At 35.4% G+C, this 16,241-nt stretch overlaps 2 protein-coding genes across 3 annotated transcripts; one reads left to right on the top strand and one right to left on the bottom strand.

The window, feature by feature from the left end:
* Positions 1–360: 360 nt before the first annotated feature.
* LOC107794534 (phosphatidylinositol 4-phosphate 5-kinase 1) lies at positions 361–5,342 on the top strand. The gene is made up of 8 exons (XM_016617033.2): positions 361–1,584; positions 1,852–2,016; positions 2,345–2,510; positions 2,675–2,785; positions 2,906–3,099; positions 3,185–3,303; positions 3,430–3,502; positions 4,491–5,342. Exons 1-8 carry the CDS (start codon positions 575–577, stop codon positions 4,762–4,764), a joined length of 2,112 nt encoding a protein of 703 aa, XP_016472519.2. The 5' UTR covers positions 361–574; the 3' UTR covers positions 4,765–5,342.
* A 648-nt stretch (positions 5,343–5,990) lies between these two features.
* Positions 5,991–9,525, bottom strand: LOC107794536 (G-type lectin S-receptor-like serine/threonine-protein kinase At5g35370). Of its 2 annotated transcripts, XM_075233606.1 has the most exons (2): positions 8,945–9,524; positions 5,991–8,809 (listed from the first exon to the last, which is right to left on the bottom strand). In XM_075233606.1, exon 2 carries the CDS (start codon positions 8,550–8,552, stop codon positions 6,297–6,299), a length of 2,256 nt encoding a protein of 751 aa, XP_075089707.1. In that variant the 5' UTR covers positions 8,553–8,809; positions 8,945–9,524; the 3' UTR covers positions 5,991–6,296. The 2 variants fall into 2 exon arrangements, with proteins under 2 accessions (XP_075089707.1, XP_016472520.2); XM_016617034.2 differs by having other exon boundaries at positions 5,991–9,525.
* Positions 9,526–16,241: the final 6,716 nt, after the last annotated feature.

Below are 16,241 nucleotides of genomic sequence, written 5' to 3'. Positions count from 1 at the left end.
AGCTCTCACACCCCCAAAAAAGAAAAAGGATAAAAATGATGCACAATCTAGCAAAATAAAAGAACAAAAGATTTTATATTTTATTTTATATATAAGAAAATTATTAGAAAATGGGTGCACGTCGCTAATTTGCCCGCCCCAACCCCCCCCCCCCTACTCACCCCCCCCCCCCCCCCCCCAACTCATGTACACATTCTGAAGTCGTCGTTGTTTTTTTTTCTTTTTCTCTTTTTTATTTTCCAAAATAAAATAAAATAAAATAAAATAAAAATACAGATTATTCTATGCAATATACGTACACTACTCCAAATAAAACAAAAAACAAACACATTTCAGACAACAAAATTCAAAAAAGCTGTTATATTAATCTTCTCTACTGAAAAAAGTAGTAGTGCTCAACAATTCCACCAAAAAAAAATTCAAAAAAGCAAAAGCAAGAGAGAGAAAAACTTAAACCATAAAGAAGTCTCCGGCACCGGCACCGGCAATGTCGTCGGTTCCGTTTTTACTCCGGCGAACATAGCACTGAGTTTATCACTTCTCTTTACAGCTCAAAAAAAGAAAAAGAAAAAAAATGCGTGAAAGTGTTTCACGGCGCATTATGCCAACAAATGACGATAATATAGCTATAGCTTCTGAGCTGAAACAGTTGCCAAATGGAGATCTATACACAGGAACATTCTTAGGAAAAGTGCCGCACGGTAATGGTCAGTATTTATGGTCAGATGGATGTATGTATAAAGGAGAATGGCAAAAAGGGAAAGCAAGTGGAAAAGGGAAGTTTTCATGGCCATCAGGAGCAACATATGAAGGTGATTTTAAGGAAGGTAGAATGGATGGATATGGTACATTTATTGGAGCTGATGGAGATACTTATAGAGGTTGGTGGGCGAAAGATATGAAGCATGGGTTTGGTGAGAAGTTGTATGCTAATGGGGATTTGTATGTTGGTTCTTGGAAATGGAATTTACAAGAAGGGGAAGGGAGATATGTGTGGGGAGGGAATGGGAATGAGTATATTGGGGAGTGGAAAAAAGGGGTTATGTGTGGTAAAGGGGTGATGATTTGGGGTAATGGGAAAAGATATGAAGGGGATTGGGATAATGGGGTTATTAAAGGAAATGGGGTTTTTAGTTGGCCTGATGGTAGGACTTGTATTAGTAGTACTAGTAGTGGTGGTGGTGGTGGTTCGTGGGGAGAAAGTAATTTGTCTAAACAAAATTTTGGTAGTGGAAATGGTGGTGGTGGTGGTAATGGAGGTGGGGGGATTTTGAGGAGATCGTCAGTGACGATGAATATGCGCGAAAGGAATGTGAATTTACCGAGGATTTGTATATGGGAATCTGATGGTGAAGCAGGGGACATTACTTGTGATATTGTTGATAATAGGGAGGCGTTTGTTCCTAGGAATGAGGATGATGATGATGACGGCGACGATGAAGAGAGTGAGAGTTCTGAAGGAGGAGATGAAAATGGGGATTTTCAGAAGATTTCTGAAGTTGTGGAAACGAAGAAGCCTGGGCAAGTGATAACGAAAGGACATAAGAATTATGATTTGGTGCTTAGTCTTCAGCTAGGTATTAGGTAATGCTCGGCTTTTTATTGTTATCTTCAGCAATTAAGCCATGATTTTTGGAGTATAAGAACCATATATAGTTCTCGGTACCTGCGCTAGTGGGAGGTAGCAGGTACCCAGTGGAATAGTCGAGGTGCGCCCAAGCTAGCCAAGACGCACCATCATTAAAAAAAAAACTTTATATAATATAATTGGTTATGTATTTAGGCCATGTTTTTGAAGTTTAAGAATTTTATGTGGTTGGTTATGTGTTCATATGTTATGCATTTATACAGGTATTCTACTCAGAAGCACGCCTCAGTTACCCGAGAATTAAGGAATTTGGATTTCGATCCTAATGAGAAGTTCTGGACAAGGTTTCCACCCGAAGGTTCAAAATTTACACCGCCCCATCAGGTCCTAGACTTCAAATGGAAGGACTACTGTCCCATGGTTTTCAAGTACGTATAGTGAAAGAGATTGAATTATCGTTAATATTTAGCTAAGTATTGGTTTTGGGTATTTGCACTACTGGTATGTGGTTGAGCAAAGTGCAACATTATAATAACTGCTGTTTCCGTTTCGTGTATGTTGTTAGGAATCTTAGCGATTGTTTTCAAGTATATTTGGTGGAACTCCAGCATCCAATTTTTTGCACGTTTTAGTGGAAGAGATTGACTTATCGTTATTGTTTAGCTAATTACGTTTTGGTAGTAGCACTGCTGGTATGTGGTTGAGCAAACTTCAACATTATATTAATTGCTGTTTCCTTTTCAATTATGTTATTAGAAAGCTTAGGGAATTGTTTGGAATAGATCCAGCTGAGTACATGCTAGCTATCTGTGGAAATGATGCACTTAGGGAACTGTCTTCCCCTGGGAAAAGTGGCAGCAACTTCTATCTAACTCAAGATGACCGATTTATCATCAAAACTTTGAAAAAGTCCGAAGTTAAGGTTAGTGAACGCGGGCATCTCAATACTTAAGAAGAGAAACAGCTGTTAGTTATTTGAATAGGGCGTACATTCTATATATCACTTGCACTATGGCTTTCCTCTTTAGCAACACATTGCTGCTGGAGATAATATGATTCTTTTTACTGATTTTTCGTGCTACTCAGGTGCTGATTAGGATGCTTCAAAGTTATTACCGACATGTTGGTCAGTACAGAAGCTCCTTGGTCACAAAGTTTTTTGGTCTACATTGTGTTAAAATGGTTGGATGCCAAAAGGTATGTTTTGAGATTCTTTTAATGCTATAAACTCTCTGGATTTCCAAAGAAGGTTGTGGATAGTTCCGTATGCAGATATTGCTCGAGTTCTTACACTCTCTTATTCAATGTATAAACCAGACACGTTTTGTTGTTATGGGGAACATGTTCTACTCGAGACGTGTTATCCATAAGCGTTTTGATTTAAAAGGATCCTCTTATGGCCGTACAACTGATAAGCCAGGAGGAGAGGCCGATGAGACTACCACGTTTAAAGACCTTGATCTCAACTTTGTCTTTCAATTGCGACAATCTTGGTTTAAAGAGCTTATAAGGTAATAAATACTAGTCCGATTTTCTTTTGTTTTTGTCTATATATTCATAGAATTAACAGCCCGACTTTGTTCTTCTGGTTCTCAGACAAATTGATATAGATTGTCAGTTTCTGGAAGCTGAGAATATCATGGATTACAGTCTTTTGATTGGTGTTCATTTCTGCAATTATAGCACCAATGGCGAGATGAATTTGTCACCTTCCGGTACCAACTCTGGAAATCTTTGTACATCCACATTGCAATTGTTATATCTCTTTATCTGCTTTATGATATACTTTTTGTGCAACTTGATTGCATCACTCCTGAGAATACTCACTGATATATTTTCAGGCAAAGCTGATGCTCAAGATTATTGTTTATGTGATGCAGAGAGTCCTGATAAGGGACAGATGATGGAGGAATGGTATGTCCTGCTCGGTTCCCTAACTTTGAAGTAATTACCTCTATTCTTTTCCAATCAATAAAAGAAATATAATATTATGGAAATGCTGAACATTGGGTAGGCATCCCCTCTTTTGATACCAAAGTGCACTTCATTTCCTAGAAGTGTCCATCTTGTAGTTTCTAATTCTTCTCATCCTGCTTGGCCAGCAGAAAGGAACAATATGAAATATTCTTAGAGCTACCTCAGCAATTTGAAGTTTTATTTCATTTTATTTTACTTCCAATCTAATTATGTGCTTGATACGTTGATATTTTCAAGCAGTTTTCCTTTGGGCCACTGCAGTATTCAGCCATCAACTTCTCTTTCTTGTGCATGCAAGCATACTTTTCGTCGTAGTATCAAAATCAACGAGCTAGTTTTGGAACCGAAAAGACCATCTGCACATCAAAATGCACCTATTCAAGATCCTTGAACAATTAAGAAACTGTTAAAATCAACCTTCATTCCTTAACTGCTGAACCACTTTGGACGCTTGTAAAAATGTGCATGTCAAGAATTTAGCTATTTGATAGTTGAACAGTTCATGTGATTGGCTGACTTTGCATCTAGTTATACAAATAACCTCTAGATATATAACGTAAGGTATTGGTTATGATAGCAAGGACTGCTAAGTTTGGAACCGTTTATTGATCATTCGTTGGATGTTGGGCGTTGTCTTATCCCCTCAGTAATTTGGAGCTTTGTCTGTCAATCTTCTGGTACAATCATGGATACATAAGTTGCTGGTTATGTGACTTCCAACAGAAACTTCTACCTTTATTAAGCCCAGTTAAGAAATGGTCATTTGGTTTCTATGTCTGTACTGTGTGTTAATCTTCTAGCCTTGAATGAATTTCCTATCAATTCATTATTTTTCAATCTTGAATTTAAAAGATGTAAAGAAAACCATTTTCAAAATATTTTACAAATGTTAAGAACTTCAAACATGGCTCTTGTGATGTCTCAGGAAGCTTCCTGTATCTTCAGCTGCAAACGTGCCTGCAAGGGCGGTTCATACAACAGGGAATGGAAGCGAGTCAACTTCTGCACAGGGTGGCTGTGCTATCCTTTGCTTGGGCATTATTGACATTCTTCAAGATTATGATATCAGCAAAAGGCTCGAACATGCATACAAGTCATTACAAGTGGATCCCACTTCCATATCTGCTGTTGATCCAAAGCTCTACTCTAAAAGATTTCGGGATTTTATAAGTAGAATCTTTAAAGTAGACGACGGGTAAGGAACATGGAAAGAGCATGAAGATAAAGTAATTGGTTGTTGCTTTTCCGTTTAATTCTTTGGCAGCTTATGGGGACAGGCAAGTGAGAAACAAGAAGAGATCATAATTAGTTGCATGGTCGGCTAACGTTCTTGTTTGCTGATTATATGATGGCTGGTTTTTGTGGAGATCTTGGCCATTGGTAAAGTGTGAATGAATGGTCTGGCTCAATGTTAGAAGCCATGCATTCTTTATTGGAAACTTCTTAATCGTCCATGGCCAAGAGAACACGGTAGCTGAAGCTATTGATCTCCAATTTTATTTTATCCTTTTGTCCCCTTGCTATATATGTCAAGGATTATCTAGCTAGGTGAGCTATGTATATCTTTTTTCCCCTTTCCCTTTTTGCTTTGTGTCACTCTTGAGTTGAGTAGAGTGAACATGGAGATTTTTGATCAAATGTACAGTAAAGGAAATCTTTTTGCTTATATTCTAGATGGGATTTGGCAGGGTGAATCCTCACAATATAGCATGTTCAAAGTGAACTCTTCAAAAACTATGTGATTCTTATACAAATAGCCGGTCAAATTCACTTGTTACTATTTTGAGTCGGTAAACATAGATTATACACAGTTATACATAAATTATACATCCGCCGGCTATTTTTACTTTAAACAATTAGGTGAACGGCTATTGTTGTTGCCCCAGTTGTTGTATTAAGAATGGATCTTGGATTAAGGGAAGTTGAGGAAGTGAGTTATCTACCATTTGTTAAGAAAACACTTGGGGCTTGTATGTCGATGTTTGTATTTTTGGAGACCAGAATATTAAAGAAAAATTATATTAGGAAGAGCAAAAGAGGGCATTAATAAATATTTGATTGAGCAACCTTGTCCTTCATTAAAATTTTGATCTAATATTACTCTCGCCATTGATATTACTCTCGGCATTAGGAAATAGTCGCCCTTGACCCCTAATGGAGCTCCAACTCGAGGGTAATTTTGAACCATAGTAGAAAATTTGGGGAGGAGAGTAAATTTGAACATCTTTTCTCAAGAATTCGGACATGTGGAGTCTATCCATTTCACGCTAAAGCTCCGTTAATAGTTAGGACAAATACGAACGATTTGCTAGCAATAATAGTATAATAGACCAAAAGTGTAACCGAGGGCAAACTTGAGAATTTCGAGTAGTACATGGGCCCAAAAAAAAAAAAAAAACAGAAGAGAACTTCATGAAAGAGGTGCTCTTAAAATTATAATTTATATACAAGAAATTGAAGATTACAAACTTCTACTCTTACTGCCTTACAAAAGAGGTACCACCATCATATTACAGCTAAAGTATTCAAATAACACTATATACAATAACAACAACAACAACGACAACCCAGTATAGTCCCACAAGTGGGGTCTGGGGAGGGTAGTGTGTACGCAGACCTTACCTCTACCCCGATGGGGTAGAGAGGCTGTTTCCGATAGACCCTCGGCTCAAGAACAAATAACACTATATAGGATAACATATTGAACTAAAAGAAACCAGATTTACTTGTGCTATCTAGGACCTGATACTTGCTGTGAAGACATATAAGAGAATGAATTGTAAGAGCTACTAGAAGTAGTGCTAAAGTTCCTGTTTTGTTGATGTAACTCAAACACATTAACCTCTTGATCACCCTCGATCATCGATGCCTCAGTAAACCTACGACCATAAAAACGCAGAAAATTGAGCGACTGAACCTGTGGCTCACCTAAAGGCAACACACCTTCTAACATGCCAACAACATTGGCCATTGTTGGTCTCAGAGTTGGCTCTTGATGCAAACAACATAAAGCTACACGTACTAGCTTCTCGATCTCTTCAACTTTCACAAGCCCCAGAATCCGCGGATCCACAAGCTCCAGGTACTTTTTCTCCTCATGCATTTCTAATGCAAATAATGGGAAATAGATTGGCTGATTTCTTGAACCAAGACTAGATGGAGAAAGTCTATTCCTCTCGCTACTCTCACTCTGAGAAGTGTTTCTCGGTTGTTGAATCGAGGAGTTCTTCTTCCCTCGTACTATTTCTAGTAATAGCATTCCATAACTGTAGACATCTGATTTCTCTGTTATGGCTGAGCTGGTCAGCCATTCGGGGGCTAAGTAGCCTCGAGTTCCTCTCATGGTAGTAAACCAACTAGATTGCTCAGGATTTAGCAGTTTGGAAAGCCCGAAATCTGATATTTTTACCTGCAGGTTGTCATGTAGGAGTATGTTTTCTGGTTTCACATCGCAATGTATGATCTTGTGCTCACAACCACCATGCAAATAAGCGAGCCCACGTGCTGTTCCTAGTGCGATCTCATATCTGGTATGCCAATCTAAGGCAGGTCCGTTCCCAAAAAGGGTACGATCCAATGAGCCTCGTTTCATATATTCATACACCAGAAACCTTTCTCCCCTATGTGCACAAAATCCTTTCAAACTCACCAAATTAACATGGTGAATTCTTCCTATAATCGCGATCTCAGTACAAAACTCCCTTTTCCCATGAGCCCCGAGACAATTCATCTTCTTGACAGCAACAACTGCTCCATCAGAAAGTGTACCTTTATATACTGTCCCAAATCCACCAGATCCAACTTTAGTTCTAAAATCTTCAGTTGCTAGCCTTATCTCCTCATAATCAAATTTCACAGGCAATCCTAGTATGGAAAAATTTTCAAGCTCACCAGACAAAGAAGAATCAACTCGGCCAAGCTCTTTCCCTGAATTTTTCAACAATCTTTTTCTTCTCATCAACCATATTATCCCAGCCATTATCACAAGGATAAACAGAACTGCGGAAGAAGGAAGTAACACTATAGCAACGACAGGGAATTTAGACCTCTTGTCACTTAAGTCATCATTTGGATCAAATGAAGAAGGTTGAGAAATCACCTTAATGTATCCCAATCTACCTCTTCCACTACCAGAATTCGATCCCCTCAAAATCGAACCAAGAAAATTTTCAATCATATAACATGACCCTGAGGACTGATCATGAAAAATACCTAAACAAGAACAATTCTTAGAACAAAGATCTTGACAAACAGATAAACTAACATCACGCATTACAGCCTCAGTAAAATCATTAGCAAAATAGTCCATACCATTTTCCAGCTTCAAGTATGAAACAGAATTTCCCAATTCAGTAACATTTACATTCAAAGATGCATTACAAGAATCTGGCATTACTAAATTTCTATCAATTGGAGCACAACTACCATTTACCTCAGAACTAACACGAAATCCCGGTGCACAAGAACATCTCCCACCATCACAAACACCAAGCTTCTTGCAAGTGAAAGCGACGCGACAACTATCAGAAGGAGCACTGAATTCAGACAGCCAATTTCCCTTACTAAATCTTTTGATACTGAACTGTCCATTCTCTTCCAATTTAGCAACCCTAAAATCAGGAGATTTCAACTCTCCCAATATCACTTGGACAGCTATTTCTGTTCCATTAGCACCAACAAGAAACAAACCATTGCTCTTTATATTCATATACTCCACTTGAGTATTTGTATCTCTAAAAGCCTTAGTTTCCATAGTCAATTTCCAATAAACCATTTCATTCCACTGCAACAATGCATCATTCTTTGCCAGCGCGAATTCATAATCCCCTTCTTCAAGTTCATCTTTTTCCTCCGAACTAACCAACGATTTCCCAACAGGTAATCTTTGGCCTAAAACAACTGTATCTGTCGGAAAATCAAAACTTTCCCACAGACTATTATTCAACTGATCCATCAGTAACAAGTTTCCGGATTCAAGAAGCTGCATAGAAGAAACAAAACTACTACTACGCGAATGCAATGGCTTTGTTGACCAAATGGGGTCACCTGAATCATCAAAAAGAGCGAGGCCATCAACAGAAAGGCGCAACTCAGCTGAATCAGAGACGGGCAAATTGCGATTTGCTGACCAAACAACAACATTGGATTCTGAGTGAATGATGACAAAGTAGAAGGATCTTTCTTGGGATTTTGTGTTTATAATTGCTGCTTTGAAAGTTCCATTTGATGATGACAAGAAAGCTCCTGAAGTATCAATGAAAGTGAGAAATGAAGCTGTGAAATTTGGTGTTAATTGTTGAAAAGAAAGTGGACCTGAGTGTACAAGAAAACATGATAAGAAAAGGGTGGTGATAGATAAGATAAAAGAAGATCCCATACCCTATTGGCCTGAAAATTCAACACTGTAAACTACTCTCAAATTCAGCAGTTTTTGCACCAACCTGGCCTGTCTCCTTGTTTTGGTAGGTAAAGTTGTTTGTATACCTACTTTACCTATTCAACAAGGAGAACACAACTTTTTTTTACCCTAAACGAAGGAACAAAGTGCTGATGGATCGTGATAGCAAGATCACTCAAATATTTAGAATGAATTGCGATTGTGGTGGTAGTAAGGTCTCTCTTGTCACTTAGAATCTCAATGGATCGTGGTAGCAAGATTATTGTTGCTTAGAATCTCAATGGATCATGGTAGCAAGATTACTGTCCCATAGAATAACTTGTTTCTATTTCTGGATCGTGGCATCAAAGTCACTCTCTAACGTACAGTATCCTGTTGCGTATTACAAGAGCTGAAACTTGTTTCTATTTCTGAGTTTATGGATTAGATTTAGTCAATCTCACAACATAATCAGAGTGAGATTTTGGTGTTTCTTGAAAAGTTTCTGTTATGTGATGTGAAAAATGGTTGAAGAAACTGTAAGATATATTTTTCTTGGTTTATTTGTTCATTATTATTATTATTATGTCAGAGTCTTAATGTTAGTAGCAGATAGTTGTTGAGGATGGCGACTGTGGTGTTAGTTGAAAATTTGTGTGGATGGGGTTTTCTATTTTTCTCCGCGTTGACTTACTGTACAGTATGCAGACGGCGCTAGCAGTCATTGATTGAGCGGTCCAATTCCATTTAATGTATCCAAAAGTAAAGCTACTACATTAATTTTTTGGGCAAAATACTCGTCCGCCGGAACTAATTGCATTTGCTAATCAAAAGCGTATAAAGTATGAATATTTTTTTGGATAGAATAAATATAGTATATTTTATCGATTATTATTTTTGGAAGCGACTAAAAATATACATTTCTCTAGTCTTTTGCTTGTTTAATTATGTCGCACATGAAACTCATTGGCCCGACTAATTCGAAGTTGCACTGTTTTAGCTCATTATGTCAGTAAAACTTTCTACTAGGAGGTTCTTCACTTGCAAGGCTCTAATTTGAGACCTCTAGTTATGAGTGGATCTAGTGGCGGTGCCACCTTATAGGAGGGGTGTCCAATGACACCCCTACGCGAAAAAAATACACTGTGTAAGTAGGTAAAAAAATAAATTATATATATATATACTATGTATTGACTCCCCTTAAGTTCCCAGTATGTTTACTTTTATATATTTTGACACCCCTTAATGAAAATTCTGGCTCCGCCACTGAGTGGATCCCAACCATCTCACCGCACTCTCACGATGACGGTACTAAAATAATTTTGCCAAAAATTAAAGAACCCAATACTATTACTTTCAAAATATTATTTTATATGATAGTGTTTGATTTGGAACGAAGTTTAAAATGAAAGACATTTAATACAATATCACTAATAAACCATTAAAATAATAATATTAAATATGTTATATAATATTTTATGATTATAAATGTGTGTTATTAGAGATAAAATTAAAATTAAAAAATTTCAAATATAAAAATATATCGTTCTTTTTTTAATTTAATAGAGTATCGTATAAAATAAAAGACTATTTGAATAGACAAATTCCATTGGATCTCACGCTGTTTTAGACACAGAATCAATTACAGGCATACCTTCTAAATTAAAATGATCCAGGGGGACATCCTCTGTGTAAGCAGTTACGAGTTACGACAACTTTCTTTATTATGCATTTTAAATTGGGAATAATAATAATAATAATAATAATAATAATAATAATAATAATAATAATAATAATAATAATAATAATACCATTCAACACATAGTTATTATTACCAATCATTAGAACCAATACTGATACTGTGCCGGTTGTATAAACTAGAAGATAGAAATTGGCACTATTATTATTTAAATATACATTGCTTGTTTTTAATAAATATAAATATCCATGCTCTATGTTTAATCTGCATCCAGATGATGTAATATTCTATATTTCAGAAAAGAATATTAAATTTACATATGTTTAATCTTCTATTATACCTGTCTATGTATTTACATACTAAAAATAAAAGAATTAGCACGTGACTGCCTTTTTTTTATATTAAATAATAGTGATGCATATATTTTCAACTAATCTTTTAGTTTTTCAAATTAGTTTTGTGCAAAATGTGCTTCAGACAAAATGTCCAGGATAAAAATAACTTTTCAAAAAACAAGCAGTAAAAGATTGTATTGCATGCGACAACTTAGTGTTCCAAATTTGTATCTCTTAATATTCTTTAATAATTTATGTGACGCAAATTCAAATTAACTGAAATTTCAACATGAATATAGGGTGGTGGCAAAGACGATTTTAGGATTTGAACTTTATGGGTTTAGATTCACAATTTTACCACATTTCATCTAATTTAATAGATTTAAAATTTATTATTTATATATATTTAATAATTTTTTAGACAAAAATATAAAATATGAGCGAAAATTAAAAATAAAAAAATAAAAAAAAATATACTGTATAACCACAAAAAGGGCGGGGCTTTGGCTTTTGTCATTGGATTAAGAAATAATTTGAGAAAGACCTAGGAAATGGTTGAAAGTCGTATGCATCTTTAATTCTCGACAATGTCAACGGCCAAATTATATTTTATTTCCCCTTTCCCACTTAACAATTTAATCAAATCAAATGACAAGACAAGTTAACCACAAAGGTTGTACTTGGTCAATGTTGTGGTAGTGCTGATGTGCCTTTGCACAATTTTTTTTCTTCTTATTTTTTACTATTTTTACGCGGTGTTCGATATTCGAATTGAGACTTTTAGAATGAATCATATCTATACACTACAACCTTGGATATTGTACTAATAGGTCGCTTAATAGGATGTATTAGAAAAAATAATAGTATATGTAGTAGTTTTGGTATTATTAATATTTTATTTGATAGTATTTATCAACTTATATTAGTTATATACCCTAGTCGGTACTATTTTTATACATAACAAATCATGGCAATAGTAATACCATAATTTTTAATATATAGATAAGCATGTATAAAGACAGAATATTGCCATTTTAAAACTTCTTCCAAATCCTCTCCAAACAATATCGAGGGTATTTTTGTAAACGAATACTTTTAAAAAAAATTATGTAATGTATATTATTTTTAATACATGAAACCAAACAGATAATCAGAAATAATCTTAGCACAACTAATCCTAATATATCTAATTCTAATAATACTAATACACTTTATTCAATACTATTCTTATACACTACCAAACAACCCCTAAGAGGTCGTTTGGTAGGGTGTATAAGAATAATACTAAATAAGGTATATTAATAACGCAATGATTAGTAATGCATGGGTTAGTAATGTAAATATTAGCTATGTAGAGGTTATTTCTTATCCATTGTTTGGTGTGGTATATTAAAAATTAAAATCCATTGCATAATTTTTAAGAAAATTGGAAATGCCCTCCATATTCTTTAGCTTTAAAAAACTTTAAGGATAATTTGGCCTTTAACCATGCTAATGCATGCATTAAGAGGTCGTTTGGTAGAGTGTGTTAGAGAAATAATGCATGCATTAGCTTTGTGTATTAGTACCGTTTTGTTTGGTACATTTTTTCAACCTATGTATAGCTTATACATGCATTAGTTATACACTCTATTTAGTATTATCTTATGTATAGCTAATGCATAGAAAACTATGACATTAGCAATACAAAGACTATTAATGCATGTATTAGCATGGTTAAAAATAAAATTATCCTTAAAGTCCCTTAAGTTAAAGAATATGGAGGACATTTTTGTAAACAATTAAATTTCTTAAAAATTATACAATTCATTTTAATTTTTAATACACTACACCAAACAATGTATAAAAAATAATCTCTGTATAACTAATGCCTGTATTACTAACCCATACATTAATAATCCCTGCATTACTAATACATTTTATTTAGCATTATTCTTATAAGCCCTGCCAAACGACCCGTAAGCGTAAACTTTGACGCTTTGGCTACACGTTTCCCCAGTCGGTTTCAGTATTGAGTCATTGACAGGTTAGAGAAGTAATATATAGTAGTACTCTTGTCTTAGTTTATTCTTCTTGATCATTTAGTGGAATATATTTTCTGTTTTCTGGCTCAATCATCTTGTATTCAAAATTCAAAGTCCACTTATTCAATTATAATTCATCATGTACGGTTCACTTAAAGGAAAATTACTCCCTATTAGATTTTTTTTCTACTCTTAGGGCTCGTTTGGTACGAGGGATAAGAAATAAATAATTCCAAAACTAAATTTAAGAAGAGTTTATCTCATATTTGGTTGGTAAAAAATTGTGGTATAATTAATCCCGAGATCAGTTATCCCGAAATTGTATTTTTTTATCCCCATGAAAAGGTGGAATAACTAATCCCGGAATAATTAATCCTGAAATAACTTCTTTCCAACCAAACAACCCCTTAGTACAAACCAATACATTTTATTAAGTGTGAAGAAATCTTTTCCATTTTATCACACGTCTTTGGTATGTGCTCTTTATTTTGTTTTATATATTTGTTGCTTGAATCCTTAATTATATTTGGCGTTTACACTAAATCAATGAATACAAGACATTTTTCTTAATGTCCTGCATGCATATATTTATCACTTAATCATAGTTAAGTGATACTATATTGAGGATGTTAAAAGTAAGTCTAAACTATTTACCACCAAATGTTATTGCAGGATGTATAAAACATTCTTACCTTTAACCAGATATCTCGAGTTTGAGCCCAAAAATTTAAAAAGTCCTATAGGAGGCGCTTTACCCTTTAATCCTGGCACGAACCCGTTTATATTTCCCTTGTAAAACCTGGAATGTCTTGGGTTCGATCCATTCGAAGATATTGTTGTAAATTGGCCCACTTACATTTCGGAGAAAGAGGCCCATTTAAAATACAAAGATAGAGGCCCATTTTCGTATCAGGGCTATATTTTTTTTTTTGTTTTTTTGTTTTTGTTTTGGTTTTAAAGACTAATTTATATTAGAGAAATTTTCATAAATCACTATCTTTTAGTAGTAATTAGTCATCTATAGATACTATTTGCTATATTACGAAATATAGATACATTTTCTGTGGTTATAAGATGTATTTGATATATTTAAGCTACTGTATTCACGAATACAGTAGCAAAAATAGGCGTGAATCAGGAAAGTACAGCTAATCAGTTGTTGTATTCGACTGTATTCATGGATTGAAACATGGGATTACAGCTGGACAAATTATTGTATTCGACAGTATTCACGGCGTGAAATAGGGGATTACACCGTTTTTAAAACGGAAAATGAATCAATTAACATAATAGACTCCTAATATAACTCAACAAACTCAATTATAACACACATTTTTTGTATTTTTCAGCTATAAAAAAATTCTCAACCGCAAAATACAATGAAATAGATAGAACACAACGGGATACATTGAAATACAATGAGAAAAAAAGACATTGAATACAATGAAATACATGGAATACAACGAGATACATTGAATTACAATGAAAAAAAGATAGTGAATACAATGAAATACAGCGAGATACATTGAAATGCTCTTAAAAAAGGTAACAAAATCTTCAAATTGCTCAACCACAAACTTCAGACGACCTATTTTAGTCGACAATTTTCCGACGACCCATCGGATTCCGACCATGATTCCATAAGCAACGATGAAAGAAAATTCCAAATTAATAAGGCCTACAATCCACATGAACTCGGAAGAGTCGTATAGAGGTGCCTCTGTCTCCGCCGCTTGAGAATTGTTTGCGCAGCCTTGCAAAGTCGCAGAAGATAGTTTTAGGGCCTTTTTGGCGATGCCTGTCACACCTCCTTTTTTGCGCGCCCGCGAGGGTGAATGAGTTTATCCAATTAAAGGACAATCGAAACGGGATTTGTTTATTTATTTCAGAGTCGCCACTTGGGAGATTTAGGGCGTCCCAAGTCACCAATTTAATCCCGAATCGAGGAAAAGAATGACTCTGTATTACAGTCTGCGAACCAGAAATCCGGATAAGGAATTCTGTTAACCCGGGAGAAGGTGTTAGGTATTCCCGAGTTCCGTGGTTCTAGCACGGTCGCTCAACTGTCATATTCGGCTTGTTTATCTGATTTTACACAATTATGAGCTCATGTGCAAGTTTTAACTTTTAACCGCTTTTGTCATTATTATTATTTTTTTTATCAAGAATTGCAACATCATGGAAATACATCTCGAACCACGTCATATCAATACACCCGTGGTTGTTGGCACATTTCCATTCCGTTGAGATTTGGATTTAGGTCACATAAATGTGCACCCGAGTTTAAGAAAATTAAATTATTAAAGGCGCGCCTAAAGCGACTAGCGTATCATTTACTTTGGGTAGGGCCGTGAAATTTTGCTAAACGGTCCATCCCGAAGTCTAAGCAATTTTAAAGCAAATATTTACTGAGGGCCCCGCGATTTTGTATTTTTATTCGGCGAGGCTCATCTCATTCTTATTTTTAAAGGAATTTGCAACGTCATGGACACGCATCTTGAACCACATCACAATCAATGTACCCGTGATTAGAGACACATTTCGACTCTGCTGAGATTTGGATTTGGATCACATAAATGTGCACCCGGGTTTAAGAAAGTAAGATTAATCAAGACGCGTCCTAAAGAAACTAACGTATTGTTATTTTGGGTAAGGCCGTGGAGTTCGCTAAACGGCCTATCCCGAGTTCTAAGTAATCAACACATACATTTTTGTGAGGGCCCCGCAATTTGTGCATTTTATTTGGCGAGGCTCGTCTCATTCTTTATTTAAAAGGTCATCCTATAGTGACTATGTTTTCTATTGGGTTTGTCTCTAATAATGAAAGAAGAAGAACAATCCAACTTTATTTACATGCTTACAAGTTGGTTATAGTCGGGTTCCGAATATGATTTGCAAAATCCGAAACATGAACGCGTGTATGGGCAGTCGTTTAGATATTATGGGCCCAGGCCCAATGTGCACAACGTGAAACTCGACCTGGGCCATCCTTATTCCAATTGGGCCTAGTTAACCTATTTTGTATATGTTTGACATTTATAAGGGGGCTGAAATGCAAAGTACTGCTTGTCTAATCAAGCAATATTCCTACCAATTTGAAAACAGGCCATTTGTTTCAAGAAGTAACTATTGGGTACCTCACATGCTTCTTGACAAACAATAATGAACTAATAGAACATGGCTACTACAACATTAGTCCCTTTTAATTATAAGCAAAACATAGAGTTCTCCAACTAAATGA

Source organism: Nicotiana tabacum, chromosome 16 (genome assembly GCF_000715075.1).
Source record: "Nicotiana tabacum cultivar K326 chromosome 16, ASM71507v2, whole genome shotgun sequence".
NCBI classification, from domain to species: domain Eukaryota; kingdom Viridiplantae; phylum Streptophyta; class Magnoliopsida; order Solanales; family Solanaceae; genus Nicotiana; species Nicotiana tabacum.
The sequence above is the reverse complement of the archived record's forward strand: the minus strand, read 5'-3'. Positions and strand labels throughout refer to the sequence as shown.

Bases quoted from the DNA above. Each gene is read 5' to 3' on its own strand.
- LOC107794536 (XM_016617034.2), bottom strand. From the start codon at position 8,942: ATGGGATCTTCTTTTATCTTATCTATCACCACCCTTTTCTTATCATGT.
- LOC107794534 (XM_016617033.2), top strand. From the start codon at position 575: ATGCGTGAAAGTGTTTCACGGCGCATTATGCCAACAAATGACGATAAT. The intron at 1,585-1,851 runs GTAATGCTCGGC...GCATTTATACAG, and splicing joins AGTCTTCAGCTAGGTATTAG to GTATTCTACTCAGAAGCACG. The intron at 2,786-2,905 runs GTATGTTTTGAG...TGTATAAACCAG, and splicing joins AAATGGTTGGATGCCAAAAG to ACACGTTTTGTTGTTATGGG.